At 39.6% G+C, this 15,667-nt stretch overlaps 1 protein-coding gene across 1 annotated transcript in view; it reads right to left on the bottom strand.

The window, feature by feature from the left end:
• Nucleotides 1–4,365: 4,365 nt before the first annotated feature.
• LGR5 (leucine rich repeat containing G protein-coupled receptor 5) overlaps nucleotides 4,366–15,667 on the bottom strand; it is a 126,878-nt gene continuing 115,576 nt past the window's right edge. Inside the window, exons 13-18 of the mRNA XM_007082268.3 lie at nucleotides 15,007–15,078; nucleotides 10,535–10,606; nucleotides 9,611–9,736; nucleotides 8,407–8,552; nucleotides 6,566–6,649; nucleotides 4,366–5,472 (exon numbers count right to left, since the gene is read on the bottom strand). Of these exons, the coding sequence (XP_007082330.2) occupies nucleotides 4,385–5,472; nucleotides 6,566–6,649; nucleotides 8,407–8,552; nucleotides 9,611–9,736; nucleotides 10,535–10,606; nucleotides 15,007–15,078 (1,588 nt within the window). The 3' untranslated portion in view covers nucleotides 4,366–4,384. The remainder of the gene's footprint in view (nucleotides 5,473–6,565; nucleotides 6,650–8,406; nucleotides 8,553–9,610; nucleotides 9,737–10,534; nucleotides 10,607–15,006; nucleotides 15,079–15,667) is intronic.

Here is a 15,667-nt window from a genome sequence, read left to right as displayed (position 1 = left end):
ACGTCTTAATGTGGCTAGAGTTGGAAAACCCATGTTGCACAATGCTTCTCCAGCCTATCATTCATTTTCTTCTAGTTTCTTCATCCAGACAAACTAAAGCTTTGTTATCATCCTATCCAATAGGCTTCAAGGGTCAGACATGCTGGAATTTGGGTTTGAGATGAATGAGTAGAATCTGAGTCCAGCATCTTTAGAAATGTTTATAAGGAGGTCATTGAAATGATTACTGACTCTGTGACCACTTCATTTGCAAGGAAAAGCCACCATACCCTAACTGTATTTTAGGGCCTCTGTGGCCTAACAAAGAAGATTGTCAGTGTTTAGTGGCTTGGAGGGGGATTGTCTCTTTTATCTACATAGTTGAACTGTAAAATGAAATTTCCAAATGCTGAAGAGCATGAATGGAGCTAGTGTGATCACAGTGAGCCTGTCTATTTATCTAAAACTTATTCTAGTGTTGGCTAATGGGCTCCTGAGCTAAAGGTAGTGATAAGATTAAGAAAAAAAGCAAAACATTGTTATCTTTTCAGATGTTGAAGCTTTTCTGGTTCTAAATGAGCATGATGTTGCTAATTTTATTACTTTTTTTTAATTAAAAAATTTTTTAATGTTTATTTATTTTTGAAAGACAGACATGGCACGAGTGGGGGAGGGGCAGAGAGAGAGGGAGACAGAGAATCTGAAGCAGGCTCCAGGCGGGAAGCGGGGCTTGAACTCACGAGCTGTGAAATCATGATCTGAGCTGAAGTCGGACACTCAGCCGACTGAGCCACCCAGGCACCCCATCTAATTTTATTACTTTTTACTACCTTGTTTTTCCACTTTTGGCCACAAAGAAATGAAAAGGTGTTTTCTATTTTGTACAAGAATGATTTTGCCTACTAACAGTTGTGAGAAAAAATTATGTGCAATATCAGCCATCTGATATATATTTATATTAAAATGGCATTTAAAATGATTTGTTGTGGGTGACATATGAATAGAGAGACTAAAAATGATGACTTTTACTGATGTAAGTGGTTGAATGCTAAAGAAAAAGGTAGCTCCTTTTTGAATAATATCTTAGTTTAAAAGGTGCCTTTCCAGAGAGCCCTTTCTTAAGCTCTGCATCTAAAGTAACATGCCATTCACTCCTGCCATGCTATTCAGCTTCATTTCCTTCATTCATGTTTCTATCACATATTTCCTTGTTTATATTTGCTTATTGTCTATCTCCCCTCTACCGGAGTACAAATTCTAGACCTTGTTTTGCATAGAAATCCTCATGTATAGAACACTGCGTGTAGTAGGCACACAGTATTTGTTGAATGAATGAATCCATTTTGAAAACATAAAGTTTTATTCTAGGCTCACCTACCACTTTATGTTCTTTTGGCTTTTGTTTTTGTTGTTGTTCCATCTGTCAACAGTTTATTGTATCTTTTCCCCTCCTCACTGTAGGTTTATTTACTTGTGGATATCATTCCAGCCATTCTGATTTATTGTATTATAGTGGAAAGCAGTGTTTGGTGTGAAGTGCATTAGAACTAGGTTTTGCTAATAAATAATAAAATTTGTGGATTAAAAAAAATTTTTTTAATGTTTATTTTTGAGAGACAGAGACAGAGACAGAGACAATGTGCGAGTAGGGGAGGGGCAAAGAGAGAGGGAGAGACAGAATCTGAAGCAGGCTCCAGGCTCTGAGCTGTCAGCACAGAGCTCCACGGGGGGCTGATCTCACGAACCTTGGGATCATGACCTGAGCTAAAGACAGACATTCAACTGACTGAGCCACCCAGGCGCCCCACAGAATTTGTGGATTTTTAAAGAAATACGTTAGAGTGGATTTTTTTTTTTCCCTTAAAAAAAATTACATCACTGACTTGCGTTTTCTTGAGTGGGACAGAAAGAGGTGGGCTGCCAAGGACTTGTTCTTAACTTTAGGTGCCCAAAGCAAGTATGTTAAGAAGAAGGACTGAGATCCATTGCTTTAGAAGCAACTTTTGTATCCGCCATCAAGGCTCAGAGGAGTGAAATCGTGTTAGAGCCCTTGTTTCAGCTGAAGACAACTCAAGTGTGGGCTGCACAGTTGGTGCCATGGGATGCCTGTTAACTAAATTAGGTTGAAGCATATGGTTATATCTGATGGGTAGGTAGCAAACTCGGTGCCAGGTACCCTGAGGGCGCTCAGTAAATATGGGTTCATTTTAGCAATAATGCTGGACCTCCACCCAGGCCTGACAGTTTTGTCTTGCAACCTGTATGGGGACACCAGGAATTGCTGAGGGAGCTGGGAGGGTCTGGCACAAGAGGTTAGAAAATCATTTTCATTTCTTATGTTTTGAGGGATGGGAACTGAAGGAGAACAGTGCATTTCTTTGTGCCTTGAGAAACACGTGTTCTTAGAAAACGTTTTGTCCTTGATATGGTTTTGAAATATGTTTTTTTTAAAGGAAGAATTCATAGAAAATTCATGTTCGTGTTGAGTAATTGTAAGATCGATTTGTTACTTATATATTTCTCTCTAGTTGTGGATTTGGCTATGAAATCCAAACTCTCATTAGAGACAATAAACTTTACCAAGTCATTTATCATGGCAAGATGGCTTATTAGTCCTACTTAACACAATCCAGGAGCTGGTAAAGATATTTTGATTTGTGCTCGTGAAGAATTTACTTCTTGAGATAAGTCCAAAATATGTAAAATATTAAGGTGCAAATACTTAGATAGCAAATGTATTTATACATCAAAAATAAAAAAAACATTTAGGAGAACATATATTTGCCTGTGGGCTCAGTAAAAGGCCTGAAGATATTTTGTTTTATAGTCACACATTTTATTACAAATTTCTTTTATTTTGTACCCAACAGAAAAGCAGGTTTGGAATCTATTTACAAGTACTATACATTTACACATATTATATACAGTTAATGAATTTAAAGAAAATGGGCAGAGAAACACAATATATATGAATAATATGCCACTGTACATGGTTTCTTATCATGGTCCTTAGAGTTACCGAATCTTTATTGTAGTAATAAATACAGTGCTATATTTACACATCTTATAAAACATCTCATAAATGTATTTTTTTTCAATTCCAAGTTAAAACATCTGATCAAAATAAACATGCTTATATAAAAATAAATCTACCTAACAGTCTTTTGGTTTGGATGTATTGAAGCTAATGTAGTATAATGGAAGTTACAAATTAGTCCTTTGACCTTTAGTATTTAATAATTTTGCTTCTTAAAATACTTAACACATCGTATTGTATTACATATGGAATAAGCAGAGAAGTCATGTTCCTGACATCAAGTGGGTTGGTCCAAAGACAACACAGCTAAAACCAAGCTAAAGAAAGAGGATATGTTACCAAGTCCCTGTTAAGTCCAAAGTGGTTTCAGACATCATTGCTAGGGCTACTAGAGATACACGTGTGAGAAGTTATGTTGGTGGATTTCATTCATGTTGGTCTGCATTTGATCATTATGTTAAGATGCACCTCAGTCTGAATCAACTCACAAAGCCCCCTGCAAAAAGTGTGCACCTGAAGAAAAAACAATCCCCAACCTCCCCGAGTTGCACACCATCTTTTCTAGGTGTATCCATTGCCAGCAATGGACTTTTATTTGGAGTTCTGGACAGCAGAGAGTTAAAAATTAATTAGACACGGCAAACCTCACTTCTACATGATTGCCTTCATGGCAATTTAAGAATTTATTTTCCTTTCAAAATATTTGTAGGCAGTTTTACTTCACTGAGGTGGAACCATCTAGTGCTGATACATACAATTTGGCATCTCTAAAAACGATGTGAATATGAGTAAACTAACAATGTCCTACATTATCCATTCATGGGGGATTGGTGCTGTGGAAGGATCCTTTCTGAGGAAAGGGAAAGGAGGATTAACACATCCACATGGTCATTAAAATGAAATCGTACTGGTCACAACTTTTACTTAGTAATGTAGGCCATTTAAAACCCTATTTTCTGAACTCCTCTAACCATCTTTTAAGGAGTTTTCAGGTTTGAAAACCTGAAACTAACCTTTGTAAGCAAGTGGTTCTGCCCCTCGCCCCAAATAATTAGATTGGTGAGTTTAAAAAGGAATTGGTGGAAATCATGGAGAATCTTTTTTGAACATTTCAGTCTGCTTTTTAAAATCTGGGCTTACCTAAATAATGTGATTGATGTATCTCTTATATCTGAAGGAATTATACAAGCAGCATTTAGACTTGTTTTTCACTCTCCAGTATCAACAAGGTCTTCAGCTTTTTCCACACTGAGAGATATTAAAAACAAACAAGTTTCCACTCAGCTATTTTTTAGTTACTGCTCTGATGTACTCAATCTCATATTTTTTGGTTTTCAGTGTTTGAAAACTTTTCCTCTCACATGTTAATTAGACACATGGAACAAATGCCACCGATGAAAGATGACAGCTTTCGGTCACTGGGTAAGCTGGCGGTGACACAGAATTGGAAGGTAGGTCGTAGGCTATGCTGGCACTGGTGAAGGTTACCAAGGCTTGGGTTGAGTCACAGGACTGCTTCTCGACATCGTCAGAGTTAATAGACATCAGGCTTGGGTTTCTCGATCTTGTCCAGAAGTGGGTTTGCTTTCCCAGGCTCCCCAGATCTTCCTTAAAATGGGGATTGAAGAGGATGTAGAGAAGGGGATTGAGACATGCAGGAAGTGGGACAATCACCAGAAGGATAAACTTAATGACTTCAGGACTGATAAATGTGAGGTTTAGTAAAGAGGAGAAGGACAAGAAAGCCACAGGGCAGTAAAGGATACAGTTGGTGAAGAGCAATAGAGCGATGTGTTTCACCATAGAACAGTCCCAAATATTTTCCAGGTCTCCCTTTTCCAAATTGCAGTAGAGCTTGGTGTAGGCAATGGTCATCACCAGGAAGCAGAGGGAGTTGAGCAAGACGAGAGCGACCATGTAGCCTGTGGTGCTGGGCTCGCCAAAGGGCAGGGGTAGGCAGAGTGGGGAGGCACTGAACTCACTGCCACCCAGCAGTGGAACCGTGGCGATGGTCAGGGCCAGCACCGCACAGAGCAGAATGATCACTTTCAGACTGGAGAAGGGGGTTTTCCTTTCAAATTTTGCAGAGCATTTCACAGAGAACCCGCGCTCCAGGGCTGCCAGAGTAAGCAGGAAAACAGATGATTCCGAAGCAAAAATGGACAAAAAGCCGACGACCTGACAACCGACCCCCTGCTCCCACCACGCACCATGCTGTGCAAAGCTGCCAAAAGTGAATGCGTCCACGCCAGCCAGCACAGCACTGGAGACCCCCATGAGCATGTTCACTGCTGCTATTAACCCAATTAACAGTTTTATGGAGGAAATGTACAGAGAGGCTCTGAACACTGTGGAAGTCACCAAGGCATTGCAAGTAAGCGCCAAAACTGCTATGGTCCATACTCCAATTCTGATTAGCCAGCTACCAAACAGGTATTCGCAGAGTTTGAAGGGGCCTAGAATCCAAGGAAGAAAAAGACTGGGTATCAAACTAGGGTTTACAACTTCTGCCAATTTACCTTTTTGTTTCTCTTATTAGGACACCAAGAGAGAGGCCAGTAACAGCTAGAGGTAACACACAGTTCCCTTGTGGCATGCTCTACTTTCTTTAACTCCCGTGAAAACATGAACACCAGGTGCTCATATTTTCAAGCTTGACACAGAGAAATGGAGATGGGGAATTTAAATCACTTGATTAAGATCCCTCAAAGAATGCAGAGTTGGGGCCAGGTAAAAAGCCAGATCTCCTGGGCTTTTCATTATATTTTTCTCAGAATGCTTCAAAAAGGTTCTGGAAGTAGAGAAAGAGGATCCCAGGGAAATACTCTATAATATTAGAACAGGAAGCAATGGTAGTATGAAAATGCATTTCATGAACATTTCATCTTAGGTTTGGCTTGATGTTTGATGACATTTGATGTTTGAGAGCCAGAGACAATCTAGTTGTTGAAAATAAAATATCAACCCTTCCCAGCTGTCTTTTTTTTTTTTTTTTCAACTGGTCCATTCTGTTCCTGGGAATGGGACAAACAGTTATGTGAAGTCAATATTTACAGAGCTCTTTTTTTTTTTTTTTTTTTTTTTTTTTTTTTTTTACTTATCTGTACTTATCTATTACTTGCTTTAATCAAATAGCTATTTAGGGAAGACAAAAGAAATCGCTTTCAAAAATGATTACATGAAGCAAGATTCCTGCATACTAGTTCAGGCTAAATTGCCAGTATCTCTTAAAAAATTGCATACACTTCTAACTATATGATTGATTCTTTAGTTTTCATTAATCTGAATCAAAAGTCTTTCACAAAAACCCTCTTTATGAATGGAGACCAACTCCAGGGAATGAACATTTTTATTTTAAAGGTCCCCATGGGCAGGGATATTTAAGAGCCACAAAGGTGGCACAGATTTTGCTTGGAAGTGTAGCCTGTATGTCATTGATGGCCTCGGAGTCAGTGGTGGGTACTGCGCTGAGGCAGTGCCGATGCCCTTCTTCTTCTTCTTTTTTTTTTTTAATATGAAATTTGTTGTCAAATTGGATTCCCTTCTCACCTGGGGAAGGCGAGCACTGCGCCGAATGAAGGGCTTTCAGGTCTTCCTCAAAGTCCAGCAGGAAATCTTCAAGATCACGCTCATCTGCAGGAATGAGAAGCCCTGGAATGGTGAGTTCTGGCTCTTGTTTTGGGGTCTACCTCCCAGGGAAGAAAGTCTTGGATTGTCCTTGAGGGACTGAAGGGAACTGAAGGCCAGACATCCCACTTTTCCCTGGGCTCTGGCTTTCTTGCAAGTCTATTATAAAGTTGCAAGTCTATTATAAAGTTCTAATCAAGCTACTCTATGACATAGTATTCCAGACGAACTGAGGGTAAGGAAGGGTAACCCCAGGCTCCCGGTGATAACATTTTAGCTCTACCATTCTGTTCTTAGCTCATGACAGCACAAAATTGCACTGACTTAAATTAGAGAGAGGCTGTGGGCCTCTCTTTATCCAATTACCAAACAGTTAGATAGCTATAGTGCAAATGTCCTGGGCTGTGTTCTCTGAGCACAAGAGGGAGAATCAGGTATAGTAAGTTTCAATCTTTCCTGGGGAATTCTGCTTAACAAAGGGCAAATCAAGTTACTGCGTGGTGCTTAGTTTAGCTACTCATAAAATAGGAGTTTTGTGATCTAACATACAGAATTGCTGCCCTTGAAAATAAACTCCTTTGAAGTACTTTGTTTTTCTTGTTCATTGTGTACCTTCTGGCACATAATAGGCACTCTTAATTTTTTTTAATTAAGTTAATAAATATAGTAGAGTTAATAAATATAGTAGAAATTAGCATGGATGAAGCAGGGAGAGCAAAAACTAAGGAAAAAACAAGAGCAAAAGACACATGCTGTGGCCTAAAACAAAAAAGCCAAGGGCCAAAATATCTGCTCCTTAAACTGGTATGTTTACAGGAAGAAACGTTAAGGTAACGTGCAGACAGACAGAATCAGACAGACACACTTGCTTGGGAATCAACAAATCATTAGGGTCCAAAGGAAGAAAAGCCAGTCTGTTTGGACTGTGTGCAAACTTGCAGGGTTGGCAGGCAAAGGAAAGTGGGGGCTGCCATGGTGCCTCCTCATTATCACAGGTGTGGTTTGAGGTGCATTGCTGTCTGTTTAAGTAAGGTCTTACTTCAAGGAAAGCCAAGCGCTTTACAGACATTATCTCATTTCACCTCCCTGACAGATACCCCTATGGGGGGTGGGAGGGGAGAAGGTTTTAGAATTAGTTGGATAATAAGTTGGATTCTTAGGCCTTTCTACTGACATATGGAGGCATCTAAATGCTTATGTTGTCCATTCCTCCCAGGCCATAAGAATAAAAATGGATTTTTATCTTCTGGAGAAAAGTACTCAGAAACATGTACAAAAAATATATCCATAAGGATGAGGCCCTTTTAAAATCTTACGGAAATACTGACATCAATATTAAGAATTACCCCTGAGGACAGTATATGCCAAGGGAGATCTAATTATAAATACAAGTACTGTATTAAGAAATCACTTCCAGAAAAAAATGAACCTTTAGAATGATCCTAAGGGATATTTCTCTTTCTCTGGGAGTCTTTAAGTAGTGGGATTGAGGGGCACCTGGGTGGCTCAGTCAGTTAAGCGTCTGACTCTTGGTTTTGGCTCAGGTCATGATCTCACAGTTCATGAGTTTGCCCCGTGTCCAGCTCTGCTCCTTCTCTCTCTCAAAATAAATAAATAAACTTAAAAAAAAAAAATAGTAGGATTGATTTCCAACTTGCTGGGCTGGTTACATAAGGACTTGTCTGGAGTTCAGATGACCTGTTTGATGACTTTTCAAGACCATTGTAGATAAAATTTCATCACTGTGACATAATAGGACTTACCTTGAATTTGAAACATTCCAGCATCTTTCTTATGAAGGTCATCTGTACTGCTGTTGTCATCTTTATTCCATTGATTAGAAATTTTATAGACATTCTCACATGCTCCAAACGCACAACACTGGTAAGCATAAGGCATTTCTATAACCCTTTAAATGAACAAAACCAAACAAAAAACACACACTTAAAGAAATGGATTATTAAATATAGCGTTCATCTTCTTTCACTCAATAATTCTGTCTTTGGATTTTAGCCTTAATTAATAATCTAAAATATTAATTATGTGTATAAAGATGTTCATTACAGAACTATTTATAATAACAACGGAGTTGTTAAAAATTATTGCCATGAAATGTTGACAATTGCTAAGGTTGAGTGATGCATATATTATATTATTTTCTCTACTTTGGTGCTTGAAAATTTCCATAATAAAAAGGTTAAAAAAACGACGGCTAGGAAAATTGTAGCACCATTAAAAAGTGCTTATAGTATGACATAATGGAAAGTAAGGAAAACATGATGTAAGCGGTATATGTACTGTGATTCTAACAATTAAAAATACATTGGAAACAAAGTCTGGAAGGAAATAAAAAAAAGTTGTTTAGGGGATATTTTTAGATTTTTACTCTCTTCTACTTTACAAACTCTCTTTTGGGGTTATAGTTTTAAAAGTATGTAAAATGTACCGTGGTTTAAAAATATATCTATAAACACACACACACACACACACACATATAATATATATGTGTATATACATATATAGTCTTTCAAGGGATTTTTTTTAACAATAATAAGCATAGCAAGTTTTAAAGAGCATTACTTCTTCAAAGAAATATAAATTTAGTACATTTTATTAGAACATATAACAAGCTAGATAAATTTAGAAATGTAAGCAGTACGACAATAATATTATAATGTTATTTAATTATGTGTCCTAGTTTATATCCCATGGATCAATGGTTTTCAAACTCTTTCCATGAACGCTAAGATTCTGGGAGGCATCTTTGAGAAAGAAAGGAAATGTGGTCAGGAAGACGTTCTTCCCCTCAGGGCTTATCCTAACAATGCCCCAGGGGTGGGGGACTTGAGGGCATGAAATGCAATTCAAAAGAGTCCCTTGACCTCATAAATTTCGAAAACTACTATAACACGTCTATTATTTCGCATGGCCACAAATGTATCTTATTAGTTTTAATGACAAACTCACTTGAGTTCTGGAAAGTTTTCAGATGATATCAAGCTCTGTAAGGCATGATTTCCTGTTAATTTTAAGTGAGTTAAACCATGTAACCCAGTTACAGGAAAAGACGACAGGAGGTTGGACGATAGGTCCCTGCAAAACATCAAACAACAATTGGCTTTTAGTCTGTGTTAGCAGAAAGCGTCCATGTTGAAAAAAAGCAACTTAAAGATTATTAAACTCCTCCATAAAAACTTCTTAGCAGGGTCTGTACCCTCCATGGTAAAAATAACCATTGTGGGTTTAGCTACTGATAACATGTCTATTTACAATCAGAATTGCAGAGGGAAAATGTCCTAATTGCATCCAAATTGTAATTTCTATAATAAGCTGTATTTTACCAGGTGGGGACATCAAAAATCCATAGAAGGTGCTACACTTAATTTGAAAAGAGATGTTGACTGGAATAAGTTAGGGATGAGGGGGAAGATGCTGTCAGGTTTATTCCCTATCCTCCCCTTAACTTCTGTCTGACTAGCTCCTTCTTTCTCTGCTAGCCACTGGAGAGGGGTGAGGAAAGGGTTCAGAGGCCCAGAGGGGAGGAAACGCGGGACAGGAAAGTTTTCTCTTAGGATGGCAAATATAAAACGAAAGCCCTTTGGGACTGAAATGACATCTTATTCCACCCCACCTGACTGCTCGGCGAAAGTGGAAAATTTCACTTCAATAAGCAGAACAGCTGTCACCCAGCTCTTCAAATACGCAGTCAGGGCCCACATGGCCTTGGAGGGGCAGGGTTCCTCCCTGGTCTGACTTCACTCGAGTGTGGAGAGAACTGAGGGCTGGGCAATCTGTGTGTGGCGGTTTCTTCAGCAACACCGACATTTGTGAGGAAGTTAAGTGGCCCCCAATTTCTTAAAATATGCCATAAACAAGTCATGAGATACTCACAGCTTTCTCAGAGATGGCAAAGTGGAAAAGGCATTGGGATGAATAACGGCAATTTTGTTCCAAGCCAAATTCCTATTTAAAAAAAGAATACATATACAAGGCAAATGAGAGGATGATATTTTAAAAAGATGGTGTGAAGTTTTACCATATATATTCATTCTCTTACCAAAATTTAGCTTCCATTCAGGGCAAAACAATTAGTTGATCACATCAGATAAAGATATCAGTAGTAAAAATGACTAAAGAACGGACTTGAAATCAATCTTGTTTTAAATCAATCAAGGAGAAATCATTCAGGTGGATATTTTAGATTTTATTCTCTGTGAAAAAGGTGACTTGAACATGCTTGTAAAATTTTATTAGGGTGTCTCTGAGGTGAGTAGGGATAGAGGAGCAGTAAGACAGGAACTTCTGAGGCTCTTCCCCTGACAAGCAAGTAAATGTGAAGTAGATAAAATGTCCCTGGAAATGTAATGAAATGCAGCAACACTTTGTGTACATTGTCAGATATGTCAGGCTTTAAGAGAAACACAGAAGTTTTTTTTTTTTTTTAATGTTTATTTATTCTGAGAAACAGAGAGAGAGCGAGCAGGGGAGGGGCAGAGAGAGAGGGAGAGAGAGAATCCCAAGCAGGCTCTGTGCTGTTAGTGCAGAGCCCAACATGGGGCTTGAACTCAAGAACCATGAGATCATGACTTGAGCCATAGGTCATGACCTGAGCTGTAGTAAGATGCTTACCCAACTGAGCCACACAGGCCCCACACAGAGAAGGTTTTTTTTTTTTTTTTTTTTTTTTTTTTTTTTTTTATAAGGGGCACCTGGGTGGCTCAGTTGGTTAAGCATCCGACTTTGGCTCAGGTCACGATCTCTTGGTTCATGAGTTTGAGCCCTGTGTTGGGCTCCAGGCTGACAGCTCAGAGCCTGGAGCTTGCTTTGGATTCGGTGTGTCCCTCTCTCTATGCCCCTCCCCTTTTCACGCTCTGTCTCTCTCTCTCTCTCTTTCTCAAAAATAAATAAACATTAAAAAATAAATAAATTCCCAGTAAAGGAGATGTACATTTAAATTCTTAGCTGCAAAATAAATATAAAAGGGTGCTAATATGTTGGAAATAAAATCCTTTGATAAAAGAAAACCTACAATTTATGGAGAAATAAAATTCACTAAACAGATACACACATGCACACGCATACACACTGAAATGTAGGTGATTCAGCAGGAATAAGAACTTCCACATTTCAAAAAAGAAACAATGAACTTAAAACTTGTATTTTTAAAATGCCTAACTAATAAGTATAACTAAGGTATAGACATTTGAGGAAACTGAAAGTGATCACTGTCAACTTCTCTAGCACAAATGAGTGATTTATTTATGGTACTGAGCCTCTTGAATTATCTTGGATAAATGGTATTTGAAGAACATTTATATTCCTTTGAAAGTCTCCCTAAACTGGGTGAAACTGGAAGGCTTTTTATTTTGATCCATTCCTGCTGCCAGAACAGAAAAAAATTTTGGCTAACAAGGGGAGGATATGGTAGGGAAGCAGTGGGGGAGCCACATTTGGGGGTTGGGTAATTGAGTGAGGACACAGTCTTCTCCTGAGCTGCTCATAAAACTTATGTCCAGTGAAGGAAGCAAGTCATGCCATCTGTCAAAGTCTCTGGTGGCTGTGAGTAGAACATGGGTGCCCAGGGAGCTTCACAGAGAGGAATTATCAGGAGTATAGGCCAAGTCCTGCCATGGGGCTTTATAGCAATTTGACTGGATTTAAAACAAATATGGGAGAATTTGTATGTTCAAAGGACTGTAATTCCACTTGTGTTGGTATGTCTGTGTGCTGGAATGTTCGCAGCAGCCCCGGGAGGAGCCACTTCCACTCTCCTACCCTGTTCTGTGCCTGGGGCTGACCCTGCAGGCCACGTGCCCAGGGGCTCCCTACTGTCTGCAGTCAGAAGCCCAGGAGAGACAACTTGGGCACCTGTGCTCCTTCTCTGTTTTGGAATCTTGTCTGGTGGCAGCTGCATGTTTCTCAACCACAGCATCCCTTCTCTGTGCCTGTGTTCCGTTAGCCTCAGTCTTGGCCATGTTGTTGGTTCCCGAGAGCCCATCCCTTGCTTACTCCCCACCACCACCTATGCAAATGTCTCTTCATTTGCACCATTTCCTGCCAAGACCCTTACTGATACATCTTAAGAGGATATATACTTGTTGTAATAATGATAACAACAAACACCATCATGATACTATTGCATATTTACCATGTGCCAGGTTGGGTTATGAGTTGTTTTTTCACACGTATTGTCTCATAACCCTTAACACAACTCTAAGAGGTAGGTATTGTCATTAGCCCCATTTTACTGGTGTGAAGAGAGGCACAGAGTATTAAGTGACTTGCTCAAAGTCACAGAATAATCTCAGGAGCTGGGATTCAAACTCAAGCTAACTGACATCAGAGAACCTGATGATGTTTCGCTTGGAATATGTTTGGAATTCTTAAGTAAATAATGAGAGCCACTGCACCTGACCCTGGGGATAAGAAGATAAAAGAGTTCTTGTCATTTGGGGGCCAGGGCATAGTCTACCCGTGGCAGAGCTGAGTGTTGAGTCCCGTAGCAGAGAACGTGCAAAGTGCATCAGAGTGGAGTGGGCTCGCAGATCTTGTTCTTGTGGCATGGGCAGGGGACGAGTCAAGGGTGGAGAGGAATCCGATGGGCAACAGGAATAGGGGAAATGGCCACCATGTGTCAGGGGACTGGAATGCCTGGGTAAGAGTCAGGAGGTTGGAGTCAGATTTTGAAGGTGGTGCTGGGAAGTCTGGTGTGGATTTGAAGACAATAGGGGACTAAAAAGATTCTTGAAGCAGGGAAAGTACCATGATTAGACTTCTGTTTGAGAAAGATTCTCTTTAGAGAATGGGATGGATGAGTGGAGACCAATGATGGGCCAGTGGCAGAAGAGCAGCTGAACTGGAGTTGGCAGAGTTGGGTGAGTGATGGATGTGAGGTCTAAGGGGCTGGAAGAATTCAGCGACACTCATACATGTAGCCTTCAGGATCCCATTCTTTTGCTATCGTTAGAGATCAGTCTTCTATTTCATGTGCATATGAAAAAAAATTTTTTTTTTGATGAGAACATTTAAGTTCTACTCTATTAGCAAATTCAATGACATAATAGAGTGTTATCAACTGTTTCAGCCTTTTAAAATGGAACTGACCTTTGGAAACAGCCAGAACTCCAACTGGATGAAAAAGGCAGGTAATGAAAGGAGGTAATGTATTTTTTGTTTTACATTTATTTAAAAAAAAGTAGAAGAACTTCACAAGCTGATATAAAACAAATGGGAAGGGCAACATACTTAAATTCAGAACGAGATAGTTTTCAAGGTAAATTTTTAGAAGATGATTCTTAAAGGTAAATTTAAAATGTTTTGAGGAATAGTATTATTTTACAAGGATATAGTCTCTTAAGTATTCAGAAAAACTTTAGGGGGTGCCTGGGTGGCTCAGTCGGTTAAGCCTCCGACTTTGGCTCAGGTCATGATCTCATGGCTCCTGAGTTCGAGCCCCACGTCTGTGCTGACAGCTCGGAGACTGGAGCCTGCTTTAGATTCTGTCTCCCAATCTTTCTGCCCCTCCCCCACTCATGCTCTGACTCTCTCTCTCTCTCTCTCTCTCAAAAATAAACATTAAAAAAAAAAGAAAAAAGAAAAACCTTAGGGAAAAAGGGGGTTTTATCAAAATATACCGAGTTTAAACATTCTATATTGTCATTATTCATCAAAACTACATTGAAACTCAGTTTGGAGGTGAAAAAGACTTAACTGACACAGAAAACAATCTGTTACCAAGGTTTTCTTTTTTAAGTTTATGGTTAATACATGGTGTTTTCATTCATAAAATGGAATTAGATACTGTATTTACAATTCTTACTCATCTGATCAACAGAAGCCTTTCCAGGGCAGTTGTGCTCAAACCTTAGGGTACTTGTTAAAAAGCAGATCGTCGGGACCCACCTGAACCACCTCAGAGATTCTAACTCATGAGGCAGGTAAGGACCTGGAACCTGCATTCTTGACGGTGGCCCCATGACGGCTCTTAAGCACTTTGAGACACATCTTGAAAACTGTTTCCCCAGGAAAAACGAATGGGCAGGAAGTATTGTGTGGTCATCCCATTTCCGTGTGGAAATCCCTACCAATTCCAGGCTGCTGACAGAAACGCATTTCGTAGGTGATTCAACAGCTTGGCCTCCTTCCTCTTCATTCAAGTTTCATATCAGAGAGCAGACTGCAAATTTACTACTTTTGAATATACTCCTGGAAATTATCACGAGCAGGATACTTGCCCTTTGATGGCAAATACAGGCACGAAAGCCCAACAATTCCAGTGTCCAGTGGAAAGAAAACATTGGGGAAGACCCGAAAGAGAAAGAAAGCGCTCTGTGTTGGGAAAGGCGCTGGCAGGCAGTACTCACAGAGCTCGGAGGCTGAGCAACTGCTGGAAAGTGTCAACTTTAATTTCAAAGATTTCATTATGTCGCAGGTCTCTGAAACGACAGAGTTCCAAAGATTGATTTCAAAGTCACTGGTTTCAAAGATTAGTTTTCGGAGTACTTCTACAGAAAGATTACCTGCCCTCAATCAAAGGAACACATGAAATATGAGTGTCAAGTGACTGATTAAAAATTTTTTGTTTTGTTTAAAGAAGAACATTCTAATTTATACACTTAAGCGTTGCCGCTCTTTCAGAGCAACGAGTTCTTTCGGGTGGATGTAAAACTATATTCCAAATGCCATCATCATTCAATCACTTGGCGCCTGCTGGCTCTGCCTTGTGAGTCATTCTAGTATTCTTTGGGGGTCTTCAAGAGAGTCAAATCCTTACCTTTTAAAGACGGATTTGTCTTTCTTTTTCTCTCTTAATCACCCAAAGGCATTCAGGGAAAAATTAAGTGGGAAAAGACCGATGGTTAATATTGTTTTTTTTTTTTAAGTTTATTTACTTATTTTGAGAAAGACTGAGAGGGTGGGGGAGGGGCAGAGAGAGAGGGAAAGAAAGAAGAGAGAGAGAATCCCAAGCAGGGCTGTCACTGTCAGCACAGAGCCCGACGGGGGCTCCGTCACGCAAAAACCATG

Source organism: Panthera tigris, chromosome B4 (assembly GCF_018350195.1).
Source record: "Panthera tigris isolate Pti1 chromosome B4, P.tigris_Pti1_mat1.1, whole genome shotgun sequence".
In the NCBI taxonomy this organism is placed as follows: Eukaryota; Metazoa; Chordata; class Mammalia; order Carnivora; family Felidae; genus Panthera; species Panthera tigris.
This window is presented reverse-complemented; position numbering and strand designations above follow the sequence as displayed.